Genomic DNA, 15,009 nt, shown 5'->3' with positions numbered 1-15,009 from the left:
TTCTCTGCCATTGGGTGTGCACCTCCCTTTTAGCTAGGAGACACTCCCCGATGCTTTTGGTGAGCTGTGGGGGCTTTTGCACCCTCTTGCCCCCTTTGATCCGTGTTGCGATTACCTCCCTTTGGGCTTGGAGGATCGTCTCCTTAAGGAGCGACCACTCTCCTTGGACACCTGTTTCCCCTCTCCTCTGGGACCTCAGTGCTTCCCCGACTAGTCTCCTTAGCTCATTGAAGTCCGCCCTCCTGAAATCCAGGACTGCTGCTTTGCTGCCGGCCTTTGTCACCTTGCGCTGGATGGTGAGACCCAGCAGGCGATGATCGCTGTTGCCCAGGTGGTTGAGCCCCCGCACCAGGTCGTCGTCCGTGGCCAGCACCAGGTCCAACAAGGCATCCCCCCGGTGGGGCTGTGCACCTCCTGGGTTAGACGGAGGTCCTGCATTTGGGCTAGGAACCTACATGAGCGGTCAGACCTGGCTGACTGCTCTTCCCAGCAGATGTCTGGAAAGTTCATGTCGCCCATGATGGCCGTGTCCTTTGACCTAATGACCTCCATGAGCTGACTTAAGAATTCCTGGTCTAGCTCTTCCCCGTGGTTGGGGGGTCTGTAGTCGACCCCCACCGTCAAGTCTCTTTCCCCTCGACTGCCTTGTATTCGGACCCAGCTCACTTCAGTGTGCCCCTCCTCTGATTCTTTGTTAATTGATGAGGATGTGTATTCTTCTTTAATGTAGAGTGCCACCCCCCCACCTTTCTTTCCTGTCCTGTCCCTCCTGTACAGCCTATAGCCCTTGACATTCACCGCCCAGTCATGCGTTGGGTCTCACCACGTTTCAGTGATCCCCACTATGTCCGGGTTGGTGTCAGCTAGCAGGAGGGGAAGTTCCTCCTGCTTGTTTCTCATGCTACGAGTGTTTGTGTAGGGGCATTTGAGGTCTCCTGTGGATGTGTGCACTGGCCCCCTACTCTCAGCATTGCCCTGGCCCCTGTTGCTTACCTGGCTATTTGTTCCACTCATCGGTCTAGGCTGGGCTGTACTTGTGAGTGCTGCTTAGTTTAGCAGTCCAAGGCTTCCTCTTCCCTCATCTTCCCCTAGTTTAAAGCCCATGGTAGAAGTGAAAATCTATCTGGACAAAGCCAGATCTTGTCTAGGGGAGGAGAAATACAGGTAACACAGACCATCTGTTCTTACGCCTCTAAATACAGCAGTCCTTTCTTATTCGAAAGAAAGGGAAGACTTACGTTATAAAATCCTGGATCAGTGGCTGTGTGTGTATGCATTCTTTTGTCCTGATGGCGATTCACAGCTAAATCTAAATGTCTAATTGGGTGAAGGCCAAAGGCATGTTGCTTCTGAACAGGCAAGATATCAAACAATAAAAAGAAAGGATCTTACAAAAAAAAAAATACTTCAGATCATTATGGCATTTTGCAATGGACGAAAAGAATGAACATCCACTTTGAGCTTTTCAGAATAAGTGACAGGTATTTTGTAATCCCACCTGTATTAGGAAGCAGGTATTGTCCAAGATTAACACGAGATGCTTATTTTTGCCTGCCAGATCACATAGGGTGCCTATACATGTGCATCGAGTCTGCTGGAGCATGGTAATGTCCGCACTCCAGCGTCACATATATCAGAAAAATGGCGGCGGGGGCACTTTTCAGCGCAGGGATGCTAATACATGTGACACTCCAAGTGCTTTAATTAAAGTGGCTCTTGGAGCCACTCTAATTAATGCAACCCCCGCCTCCCAGAGCACAAGTATAAATGCCCATATTTCTCTGTTAACTTATCAAATTAATTTCTTCTTCTTGACTGGAAATCGATAAAGGTTGAGTGGCCCTTTGGTACTTTATGTATGCTGCTATCCTTTTAACTTAATAGGATCATGATAGAGACATTATCCTAGAGTTAGTTCTGAAAAATCATTACCTCTTACCTACATACCGTACAGCGTGTTCAGTTCTTCACCTTTCATTGCTCTGCTCCCCGTCCCCTGCAATGGTTGTAACTTTTAGGTTGTGAGTTAATGACAAATATTTGGGGGACAGCAGTCACTGGAAGTATATGGGACCTCTTACCCCATCCTTTTTCACTCAAAAATGTCCCCTGCCTTACTTCCTTCATCCCAGGATAGATTCCTTGTGCCTGCCCGTTCATTAATGCTTAGTCCCGTTTATGTATTTCTACTACTATTGCATCTGGGGCCAGTCATGGACCAGAACCTCATTGCACTACATACTGTATCAAGGACAGTGCCCTTCCCCAAAAGCCCACAATATAAGTATTGGACTAGAGATAACAAATGGACTGCACAGATGGTTTTAGAAGTCTTAGGGAGAAGAGGGAAACTCTGGGATAACACAAGTCGTGGGACAAGCTGCGTTCTGAGGAGCTTAACTGTTATCAAGATTTTTTTTCTTCTTAATTGTAGATGTCATTTTAAAGGAGGGGTTGTGCAAGTGTTTACGGGGAGTTCCCCTAGACCATGAGAGGCAGCACGAGAGAGAACAGACAGTCCCCCAGGGGTGTTTGACTTATCCCTGCACCCTGACTGCATGCTGTACCGTGCTCCCCATCCTTACTCTCCTACCCCAACAGCTTTGCTTCCCCATCCCAGCATGGACCAGCAAAAAAGCCAGCCTTCCAGTGTAGCAGTATAATAGGCAGTTGATGCAAGAGCAGCAGCAACATTAGCTCGTGGCTAGTGGGGAGAAGTGTACAAGGCCCTGGAAGAAAGCTTTCTTGAAAGGTGCTGCGCTTCTCGGACACCACATGACGCTGCTGTGCTCTGTCTGTCCTTCAACACTGCCTCCAGCTTCTTTCCAACCAGGGGTCTTCAATCCACTCCAGCTGCTTAGAGTTTTTATGGAGAGGTATTTCTAACCCAAATATTGACTGACTGTTTGTAAATTTGTGGACAATTGGCAACCTTGATTGGAGGAGCACTGTAGAAAGCAAAAGCATGTTCAGTGAGTTTCGACGTGGAGAAAAGAGAGGAGATGGGGCTATGATTGGTAAGTCAAGCAGAGCCAAGGGTGTGCTTTCTCAGAGGGGCTAAAGCTTGCTTCTGTTGTGATGAAAAAGAGCCAGGGAAGAGTGAGAGGTCAAGGAGAAGAATTGGGGTATGGCTGAGATGCAGGGAGCAAAGAAAATGGAAAGATGGGGTTGGGTCACCTGAGGTTGAAGGAGTAGATTGGAGGAGGCACTTGTCTTTGGGAGACATGGGAGAGGGAAAGAAATGCAAAGAGAGGAAGTAGGCTAGGATATAGTTGGGTATTTTTCTCTTGGAAGAAGGCTGTGAGATTCTCTCAAAGCACCCATGAGTTGCAGAGACCCTCAGCCTTTCCTGGCCACCATCCTGGGAGGCACAAAGAACAAAAACCATGTGTTTTTACCAGCTAACTTGTCTATTCATGCCATGTGCTCTCAACCAAAGGGCTAAATTTAGCTGCACAAGGGAACCTTGTGGAAAGTGTGTTGGTGAACCCGAAGAGACCAATGTGATCTTCAGGTCTGACTCCCTATATAACACAGGCCATAATTCAGTGTATTGGACAGGAGGAAGGATAATGTGGTTGTTTCCCCCTGCTTCAGTCTCCCTCCAGAACTTCCCGAAAGTGGCTGTGCTCCAGGGTTGCCGTGTCCGGTACGTTGGGGGGCAGCCACGGGCCGGGCCTGTGTCTTTGAGAGGCATAGTCTGAAATACATGCATATGTGTCTTGGAAGTGGCAACCTCTGTTCCTGGTTTGAGCATCTAACACACACATGCTGACAGCATGGTCTCATCACTTTACAATTCAAAGAGCGCAGGGGTCCTGCATCAAAGCTGTTGCCAAACTACAGAGAAGACACAGGTTGGCAAAAGCAATGCACTGAAATGAGATACCATATTTTCTCACATACAATATGCCGCAGAGTATAATGCATACCTTGTTATTGAAAACCAGCATGAAGGAAGAAAGGTCTTTCCTTGCCTATGAGTAACTGTGAGCAGCTGGGGGACAGAGCCTGCTTGGTCGCATGCAGATTTCACCTTCACTGGCAGAAACCGCTCTTACCACATTTCTCACATGTAATGTGCACTCAGATTTCCAGCAGCTGAAAAGTAGAGTGCAGGTTGTGTGCAAGAAAATGCAGTATTTGATACTTGCTGGTGTGCCCTTGAATGCCGCATGCAAGTGTGTGTTAAAGAGATCCTAAGGGGAAATCTGTCAAGGTTCACGCAGCACGCTTTGGGGTGCCTGAGAAGAGAGGTTATTTGAAAGGAAGATGTGTGGACGGAAATATGGACACAGCAAGGTGCCACAGACATGAGCAGCCATTAGCGTCCTCGAAGGGGAATGTAGTAGGACAGTTGAACAGAACAGTCTTCCTGAGCTGGTTGTTCATGAGCAGGGACCTACTTAAATCACGCTTTCACAATTTTTATGGAAAGTGCAAAAAACAGCAGTTTCCACAATCTGCAAAAAATGGTGTTTGCTGCAATTTCCTGAGGAATTTGCCTGGAAAAAAAACTTTCTAAAAATAAAATGCTGGCTCCCCAGCCTCACAGCCCACTGTGGTAGTGGGGGGAGGCACTGGCTGGCCGAGTGGTATGAAGGGGAGCAGCCAAGATAGCAGCCTCCCCCTCATCCCATTGCAAAATGCCCATGAAAGTGGCTCTGAACGTTGTGAGTGGGCTGTAGAAAATGCTATGTCTTATCCCGATTTAGGTAGGTCCCTATTCACGAGGCTGCTGACTGCCAGAGTGCTGGGGCATGTGAATACTGCTGTTGCAGCATTCACATGTAGCTGCTTATGCCACCAATGTGGCCCAGTGCCAGAATTTAGCCTCAAGTAAAATGTTAATTTAAAAGCAAATAAAAGTGTCTTTTTGCATTATGTTTCAAGGCTGTGTGAGCTGCATCTTTAAAAAGTGAGCATCAGGTATTCCGGCTTGTATTACACTCATCACTGTCAGCAAGGTCAGCCTCCATCCTGGCTGTACTTTGCTTCATATGGTTTTTCGTATCTTCCCTCCTCTTTATTAAAGCTTGTCCATTGTTATTCTGCTGGGTCTTAAATTCACTAGAAGCTGAAAAAAGGAAAAGTAAAGCCATGTCTAGACTGCTAGCTTACTGTGCCCAGTAACGGTACCCTACAACAAGCCATGCAGCCCTGTGTATGCTGCCTTCTGGACTAGAAGCAATGTAGCTGCGCCTGTACAGTGCCAGGGGTTGGGTCCTTGGCACTGATTTAACCAGCCCACAATGCTGTACGGGTGCATCTAAACATCGTCCAGCCTGGGAAGAAGCACATACAGAGCTGCGTTGTATGTTCAAAGACACCACTGCTGGCTTTGCGGTCGGGGCAAGGCCTTAGATTTCATTGTCTGTAATGCTGGGATATTCAGTGTTTGTTTAAAAATGAATCCCCAAAATCATAATGTTTAATTTCCCAAAATGTTGCCTCTGAAAAGCAAAAAGAAAAAGCAGTAATTTTGGCTGTGATAGATTGCTGAGTAGTAGTTTTTTTTTTTCCTTTTGAGGTAGCCTCTCCTCTGAGTACTTGTTAACGGTTGCTGTACAGCATATTCAGTCTGATGCCTTTTTTGCCATCAAAAAATGTACACTGTCAGTAGGGTTCCAGAAGCTTATTCCCAGATCAATCATTTAACCATATCATGGGACATAAGCTCCTTTTTTTGTGTTTCCAGTTTATTCCTTGGTAAAATGGGTATACTACTCACTAGATTGCACGAGAAATAATGTTTGCGGAGCACTTTTCCCTGCTGTGGCATCCTTCATCAAGGGACTTCAAAAGGTTATGCAAGATATTGTCTAGCATTTATTTTGTTAGAGCTTTCAAATGTATCATCATACATTATGAATAAGGACAGTAAAGTCTTTGGTTTTTTTTCTCCTCTGCAGTTGTTTCCTGTCTTTGCTCCTTGTGGCTGCTGTGGTTTGGAAGATTAAACAGAGTTGCTGGGCATCACGACGGAGAGAGGTCATAATTCTAGAAATGAATGCTGTTTTCCATGAGAGCTGTTGTTTCTTCCATACACTTAAGCGTATACATGCTGCTTTGGTTAAGGATAAGGTCTAAAAATCTATAAATACTTCAGTTCACAACAGTTTATAAGAAATGTTTTGGTTGGCACATGATTCTCAACAAGGGTGCCGCAGTGCCCTGAAATCCCTTCCAGGGTGTCCCAAGCTGCTAAGCAATGGCAACGCTGTTAGGTGTGCAAACATGATGCACAAGATATCAAATAGGAATCCAGAGCATTAAAAATATTCTGGCCTGGTGTGATGTTTACAGGTTCCTTGCAACGAAAAAACTGCTCTATTTTCTTTTCCGTAGCCAAAGAACAAGTCAAAACTAAGAACTAGCATTTTCTGAGGGTGCCTGAAATCCAGTGATGGGTGCAGGCATTTTCTTCCCCTATCTTGTCATCTTGATGTTGAAGTTTTAGTCATGACCCAGATTTGTGGCGACAATACTACATTGTCATAACTCTTAAGTACAGACCTTCAAAAGCGTACAGCAGCGTAGGCAGGAAAGCTGCTGTTACAGTCCAGTTTCTTTTCTGAAGCTGCCTTGGCTCCCACTTCAAACTGCCCTCTGCAATGAAAGCCACTCATTTCACTAGGGTTGCTGGTTGTAGTCGCGTTGGTCTAAGGACAAAGGCAGACAAGGTTCTTTGGGTAGATATCACATCTACCCAAAGAAACTTGTCTGCTCATTTCATTTTAAACTTACAGGGCTGTATCAGTAGTTTGAAGACTACGGTGTTTCAAGAGCATTGTAACCAAAAGAAAAAGGGGACTCGGGAAATGCACAGAGAAGTGCACACTGCTGAAGTCAGCCAAAATATCTCAACTTTGCGTATCCCTCCCTGAGAGATGCCAGCCTCCTCCCTTACCCATAGACACACCAGCCTTGTCTGCTAACATGTGGATGCTTGGACAATTCTGGGAGGTGCTGGGAATCTTCTAGCAGCTGAATTGGGACCGCTGAGGATATCATCTTTCTCACACACCCACACACAGTGATATGAATCATAGAGAAGTCAACCTGGCAGGGACTTCTGGAGGTCATCTAGTCCAGTGTTTCTCAACCAGTGGGAAGTGTCGGTCCCACCGGTGGGACACAATGGTCATGTAGGTGGGACTTTTAATGTCCTTAAAAATTTCCATTATTGATTAATATAATACTTAAGTGCACGTAAATGTAAAAATGTACTTCTTGGAGAAAGTGGGGTTTTGTTTTTATCCTGGTGGGACTAAAGTTTTTTTGATAAAATGGCTGGTGGGATGCAAGATGCAAAAGATTGAGAACCACTGATCTAGTCCAACCCCTGGTTGAGGCAGGATCATCCCTATTGAAGCCATCCTATATGAATAGCTCCTTAAAGTCAAGTCTCTGCTGCTGCTGCTGCTTTTATTGCAAATATGCAGTTCCACTAAACCATATTTTGTTCTAAAAGTAGAATACTGGGGGAACCGACCTAAGACCTGACACTGCAAAATGTTACCATGCCTTATTGCTTGTATGCTGCAGTATAACTATAGGTATGAAGCATGGATCTCCATCTGAAATGCAGGGTTTCTTGGGTTGCGTTCCTGGTGTTTCTGCCAATGTCCTATGCACCCTTGTGCAACCTCACTCTGTTTCTGTTTCCTCATCCTCAAAATGAGATGAGTTGCTCAGAGGGAGGTGCTATAGGAGTACAAAGTGTAAGTGTTGCGGTGGTGGCAGAGTTGCGAGGGATCTGATGGGGGAGAGTAGAAGGCACTGTAGGAATGAAGACATCTGAGAGTCGGTCCTGGGTTCTGATCTCGGCTCCGGCGCTCACCTGCCGTGGGTCCTGGGGCAGCTAATTTCCTTTGTCTGCCTGAGTTCCTATTCGTAACGTGGGGATAACACGTAGTTACCTCAAGGGTATTTGGAGGATTAATTTTTACAGTCCTTTGAAGATCTAAAGTTCTGTGTAAGTGCTTGTGTCCCTGCCTATCTTCAAGAATCCACATTCGGTTTTATTTTACTCTAAAGTAATGTAAATAATGTAGAATTGCTAGATGCGAGGATGTCCTTTCTAATTATAATGCAGCCGGCTGTTAAATCAGATAACTTTTTTCTCATTCCTCTTCTGTCATATGCTCAATATTCTCTCTCGTTACTAGTGAATTAATATTCATAATGTCATTTAAGCTTTTCAAACACATTAACACTACTTGGCTATATCATTGCAGTCTTTGAGAATTTACCTGGTCTTCAGAAGCTGGTAGGATTTAGCACTAATGGCCATTTCCCCCCTCTCACCATCTAGACAAGGGGGAGAGCCAAAGTTCAGCGTCAAGTTTCCTGTTGATTTCTTGGTTAAATGTTAATTAAGGCTTATACTGAATATAGGCTGAAAAATGCCATGTTTTTTGCCTGGAGCTAAGTCAAAATATTTAATGGTAGTTTAAAAGGAAAATGTCACTAGCATGCCCCCTTTAGGCATGGGGACATCTCTGAGTCCCAGATCAGATGGAGAGGTAGCTTGGCATTAGTATATTTTTACTCTACTCCGTTCAGTTTGCAAATGCTGCCACAAATTGAAGGACAGCTTGTCAAAATTTTCTGTTTCAGAAAGGTTCTTCTCTGCCTTTCTTGTGTCGCTTCTTTTTCTTCCTCCACTGAAGCCCTTGTCATGAAGTCGTCATTTCCCAGGAACTTCAGATTTTATCGACAAGAGAACTGGAGAGTAAAGTGCACATGACCCTCGGGTGAAAGGCACTCTCCCAGTTCAAAGCAAAGGGTAGCTTGTTGCGTAGTGTATATACACTCTTATTATGTACGTATCTGGCAATGCAGCGTGCCGCACCGGAGTTCATTTGAAACAAATTGGGAATTTTGGTCCTCGTTCTATTCAGCGATGTTTCACTATTATCAGAATGCTTTATGGATTGGTTTTGGTGTCAGATATTTTGAATTCTTACTGTCCCTCTGAGTCTGCTGTTCTACTAGCTATTTATTATTCAGATCCAGCCATCTCCGAACTGAATAGGACAAAGATAAAAATTCAGGTCAGCGACTCCATTTCCTTTTTGTGTAGTAGCGTTTTAAGTCTTAGACATTTGAGAGAGCGTCCCAAGAAACTTTTTAGGAAGGCTTCAGGATGATTGTCAGGTCCAAATTAACTATGAAAATAAAGTAAGCTGTATTCATTTGGGGGCCCCTACATCTTCATATGTGCATCTTTTATAATGGTTTTAGTTTTCCCTCAGAGAGGCTCTAAAAACATATGCTTGATAAAGGGATCTCCTGGGCCATTATCAAGTCCAGGGCCCTGCTTTTTGCAGTCAGTCAGGTGTGGTATGGGGAGTCCACCATCTGATTTTAGATTTTTCCTTTGCCAGGTCTTTTTATTCCTCTGCAGTATAATGTAGAAAACCTTAGTTGATCTTGGGAACAAAGTGAGAAAACTTTGAGGGTGCTAAGACTAGACAATAGCCACTGTCTCCTGTACTGCATATCACCAGGAATCTCTGATAGATGGAGGGGGGGAACCGGGAGCAACAGTAGCAGACTGAAGCCTGTTTTAACGAGAGAGAAAGTACAACGCTGCAGTTGCAACAGAGAGATTAGCATCAATCTGTGGCCTGCTTGTGGCACAGGCAGCTTTTCTGTGTGGCTCATGGCAGGATAGGGAGGGAGCAGGGAACATGGTGGCAGATCGGGCCGGGAGCAGAAAGCAGAACAGGAGATTGGGCAGAGGAGAAAGGGATTGGAGAGGCACTCGAGAAGAGTGTGGGGCTTACTTTATGGCAGTGGCATCACAAGACAAGTTGGTGCCATGGGCCAATGCAAGAAACCATTTCCAGACCCTGCGGACTTCGAAGACTACCAGCCAGCCTAAGATCTTCCATTTTCAGGCAAGGTACTGAAGAAACCTGTCCAATTCCCAGTGCTGCTACTGCCTTAATCCTCCTGCAGTTGGAGCTCTGACCTCATCACAGGGCAAAAACTGGCAATAGAGCTAATGGAAAACACCCGTGTTCATCTGTCCAAGTCTTCCTGCAGCATTTCCTTGTCTGAAGAGGGCATGGTGCGGTCTTCTCTAAAAATACTGTCACAGGTTCACGGGAAAGGCGTGAAGTGGGTCCACCTCCATCCTCTTCCCAACAACTGGCAGCTGCTCCTTCTGTCTCCTCAGAGCTTGCCTATGGAGTCACACAAAGCTAATCATGCTTCCCGTGTTTTATAAAGAGCATCGTATGCAGCTGAGATGCTGCAGTCTCATACAAGCAATGTACAGGTGATACCCCAACTAAACTTCAGTTTTACTTCCAGTGCAAATATTGCCAGTGCCTGACTAACAGGCACTGACTGTCTTTGTGTCAGTAAAAACACCTGGATGAAAAGCAAATGGCTGGAGCTGAACTCCAGGCATGATACTAGGGAAGAAGGAAAAAGGAAGCTCTGAAAACCCAGCCATCTCTAGTAAATTCGGACAATTCTGGCTTGAAGCAAACAGTTGGGGAGAAGTAATAGCACTGTAGCTAGCCTGCCAGGCAAGCTAGAAGGGATAGGGAAGATTTATTGCAGAAATATGTACTGCAGGTTGGAACAAAATGCATTTGCATAACCTTCTATTGCGAAAACACTGCACTGCAAATTCATAATCTGTCCCAAGATATCCTAAGACATTTGAAGATAGGGGAAAAATTAAAAGGAAGAAAATACACAAGGACAGCCTGTCTCTATTCCTCCGTGGCCAGCTGTACACACACATCAATGCTGACTTTCATTACCTTTATGAAACTAAAAGGTATCTTTGGGATGTGAAAATAAAGCGCAGAGATTGTAATTTTTTTCCCCCAAGCCAAGTAAGTTTTTCCACATTTGGCAAGAGTGAGGTTGTGACGTATAAAACCTGACTTGAAGGGGAAACGGGAGCCTTGCATGCAGTTATGTATCTTGTGCTATACAAAGCTGGGAAAGAGAAGATAGAGTAGTAAATTGTGCGCTTGCTTTCTCTCCTCTGAGCACCATAACTATTTTTGGACACCTTGAAGAGGGGAGCGGAGATAGATAGGTGGCTTTCCTAGGAAGCTTAAATTGAAATGAAAGACGGTAGGATCTTGGGCCTATGAAACCATTAGTTTTGGGGAAGTGATGCATGAAGTGGCATTAAGGTGGCAATAGTGGAATAATGCACAAAATGTGATGGTAACATTTATAAATTAAAATGTCCAACTGCTGTCTTGAATCTTTGTCCTCCCATTCCCTTCTTGCTCACCTTCAGCCTGGCTCTGGCTCCTGCTCCCCTCCCACCTCCGCCGTCTGCAGCCCACTATGAAACAGCTCTTGCATAGATTTCCAGTGACCTATTTCCTGGCTAACCTCAGCAGCATTTCTTCATCCTCATTTCTCTTTGATGCTGGTAGTGTATCTCTCTTGAATTTCCACTCTCTCCGGGCATTCACGACTCCAGCCTCTCCTGCTGCCTAGCTTACAAATTTCTCCTTTAAGTATCTTCTATTATGGGGGGTCATTCAGGCCTCTACCCTGAGCCACGTCCTCTTCCTGAGCCGGGCTGGATCATCTCTGTCATTAATGTGTATATCTGCCGTCCTTTAGAGTTACAGAAAAGTCCGTTTGACAGGGTCCTCAGGAGGATGCATCTAGTCCAACTCTCTGCTCAAGGCAGGATCAGTCCGACTCAACCATCCCAAACAAGCGTTTGCCTTGCCCGTTCTTAAAAATTTCCGAAGACGGAGATTTCACAACCTTTCTCGTTAACCTTCTCCAGTGCTTGATCCCCCTCAGGGCAAGTGAGTTTTTCCTAATATCCAACCTCAACTTCCCTTGCTGCAGTATATGACCCTTGCTCTTTGTCCTGTGGCCACAGAGAATAATTTATCCCCATCCTCTGCGCCAGCTGCCCATCAACTCTCCTTCCATCCAGACTATAATCCTGGCTTATTTTTGCAGTAGCTGTTTGTGGGCATCCAGCCATCGGCTTAAAGTAAATGTTTCCCAACATGAGTTTCTGCTGCTCCCCTGAAGCGCTCTCCCCTTTCTGTCACTAGCTGTGAGTAAGATTTCCAACAGTCCAGTCTTAGTGCCACTAGTTCTCCGTTGTTCAAGTCTGGCATCTGAACTAAACCTTTGTCTCGCTTCCTCCCCTTTGACCCAAGTGCCCAGCCAGGTCTAAAAATTGCCCATTTTTCTTGCCCAGCATTTGCAAGACTCAGCCTTTCTTTTCTGCTCATACAACCAAAACATGTCCATGCCACGACCATCTTGAGGTTTGATTCTTGCAGGAATCCCCTCCTCCCTCACCTTGGTGCCAACAGCCTCCCTTGCAAATTCGTTCCTAATGAAGGTGCTCAGATCATCTTCCATTGCTTTGGCTGTCACCCTTCACTTGGTCCACACATCAGATGCAAACACCTTGCCTTCTGCTTCCAAAGTCCTCCACTATCCCCAGCCGCCCTGTTATCTCACCGTGAGGTCTGCTTCTAATGTCACTGTGCCAACAGTGTCTTGATTACCTTCTCCAGCAAGCACTTTCTTCCATGCCTTTCACAGACTTGGGTAAGTTGTTTTTTGCAGTCGCTGCTGCTGCTGAGAATTGGCAAATTGTGCAGACCATGTCTTTTGTCACCTTGTGATCTGCCGTCCTGCTGGTCTCATCCAGCTCTTATTCCTTGTCTTTCAGATTCTTAAATTCTGTAGAGCAGCGCTTGTCATTTTCTGGGCATTTGTATGAGGTTTAATTAATGGATTACAAATGTGATCTAATTGACTAGCTCCAAAGAGCAACTAAATAGGGAATCGGGAATCCAGGTTGTTGCCGTATTGGTCTAGAGGAAAAAGCAATCGGGACTCATAGTAGAGGTGTGATTATCTTTTATTAGACCAAGTAGATCTTGTGCACAAAAAAATTCTTTAACTTTTTGCAAAAAAAAAAGTAAAAGATTTTTTTTTATGCAAAATATCTATTTGGTCTAATAAAAGATATCACCTCTACCATGAGTCCTGATTGCTTAAATAGGGAATCTTCATCTAGTGGTAGTAATCCTTCTAGTGAGGTCTTTCAGGGATCCGTTCTTGACTCAAGTATTTAATACCTATCAGCACTACTAGCAGCAAATAAAAAAATCATTGTTGATATAATCTGCAGTCAGCACAAAAATTGATTGAGTGGGATTAATAAGGACAGATCAATTCTATGTAGGGACCCAGGTTAAGTGTTAACCCACTGGGTGAATAAGTTTTAATAGTGTCAGAGGCGAGGTCATGCACCCAGGAAAATTGAATGCAAGTCACAAGATGGGGGGAGGTACCGTGCTTTAGGGCAGTAACTCAAAGGGAGTCCAAGATCTCGGTGAATAACCCACCGCATGCGAACTCCCAGTGCAGTGAGGTGCATAAGAAAACAAAAGCAATTCTTCGAATAAAGAGCAGACGTTCAGGAGATGGTACCTCTGTATCGAGTGTTAATGATAGTATTACTTGACTAAAGCATTCATATGCCCTTACAGATCAAATGTCAGATTTGGAAAAGGTTTAGAAAAGTGCTGAAGGAGTTATTTGACCTCTAGAAACAAGTTGGTAAACTGAAGAAAATCAGTCTCCTTTCATTTATCCAAGAAAAATGTTAACGTGAAGTTTGATCACAATACTCTGGTACATCCATGGGGAACAGAGCTCCTCCTACCGTAGAGCTCTTTTTCCTTATAGTAGCCAAAGGAATAACTGAATCCTGGGGCTGGAAGCTGAAGCTAAGCAAGTTCAAGGCAAAACTAAAATGCAGAGTTTTAACAGCAAAGGTAATGAGCCATGAAAAGTCTGTCTAGGGGTAGGGGGAGAGGAGGGATCCTCTGTCCTTTGGGGTCTTAAAACAGGATTTAGTCAGCCTGACTTGTTATGCTCTTGCTTCGGGAATTGCATGGTGTGGCACTTTGCAGGAGGTCTGTGCCATGCAGGAGCACTTCTACAAATTAGATATTTGTAGAAGTGCTCATGGTGTAAACATCTGTTGGTAGGGGACACGCTTGGTTTTTCGGGACTCATCACTATCAGCATCTGTTGGCCTGGCAATATGCCAACTCCATCCATCTCCTCCTGTCTGCCCACCATCTTGCTGTTGTACTTCATCCCCAGTAGCCACCTGTTAAAATTAAGTCCTTCCGCACCTCGTCTTCCCACCTTCACTATCATTTTCCAGTCCCCCTATTGACTTTAATGTGCATCTTCAGCTTTCCATACAGTATGCTGCCCTTGTGCGTTCCCTTCACATGTCCAAGCCACATCAGCCCTTCTTTTAACTTGGGTTTTTCCACTCTCCCAATTTAATGTGTGGCATACACAGTTATTCCCAGTCTTTTCCCAGCCTCCCAGTAATTGCCCTTCAGCTCATTTTGCAGCTTGCAACTGTCTGAAATCGCTTCTCCAAGACTGGGACCCATACAATGCAACTGGGATGTAATAAACCCTTTTTATTGCTCATTTCCCTTTCCTAGGTACGTTTCTATCCCATACCAGACCTTTAACACTTCATCTCCAGTCCCCAGTCCTTCTATTACTGGCAGTCGTTGAACCAAGATATTTAAGTCCATCAACTACCTTTAAATCTTGTCCTCTTAACATACCTTTTCCATCTCCAGGGGACCTTTTTCTTGCTTCAGGCTTTTTATCTCGTATCAGTACCAAACCTCAATCTGAATTCTTCTGTGCTCAAGCTCCGTCTATCCATTAGGAAAGGATTATACTTCTTCTGTATTTATATTCCAGATGATCGTTTTGCAGCAAACATAGCCGCCATGGGGACCCCACATCTGCCGTGGTTCATTTTAGGGGGATGCTCTTTCTTTACACACAAATATCCCATCAAGTTGGGCTACCTACTGTTGTGTTTAGTCTCTATCAGTAGCTAATATAAACTAGGTTCATCTTTGCCATTTTATGCTTGTATGAAACATGGCATTTGATATAAAATGCATTTGTTGGGGGGGGGGGGGGGTT

At 44.9% G+C, this 15,009-nt stretch overlaps 1 protein-coding gene across 1 annotated transcript in view; it reads left to right on the top strand.

Annotated features, from left to right (window-relative positions):
- The window catches only part of ATRN (attractin), a 246,227-nt gene that overhangs the window by 179,660 nt on the left and 51,558 nt on the right, over positions 1 to 15,009 (top strand). The window contains exon 26 of the mRNA XM_019525801.1: positions 5,913 to 5,991. Coding sequence (XP_019381346.1) covers positions 5,913 to 5,991 — 79 coding nt within the window. The remainder of the gene's footprint in view (positions 1 to 5,912; positions 5,992 to 15,009) is intronic.

Source organism: Gavialis gangeticus, unplaced genomic scaffold (assembly GCF_001723915.1).
Source record: "Gavialis gangeticus isolate Ggan-Ray unplaced genomic scaffold, GavGan_comp1, whole genome shotgun sequence".
Lineage (NCBI taxonomy): Eukaryota > Metazoa > Chordata > Crocodylia > Gavialidae > Gavialis > Gavialis gangeticus.
This window is presented reverse-complemented; position numbering and strand designations above follow the sequence as displayed.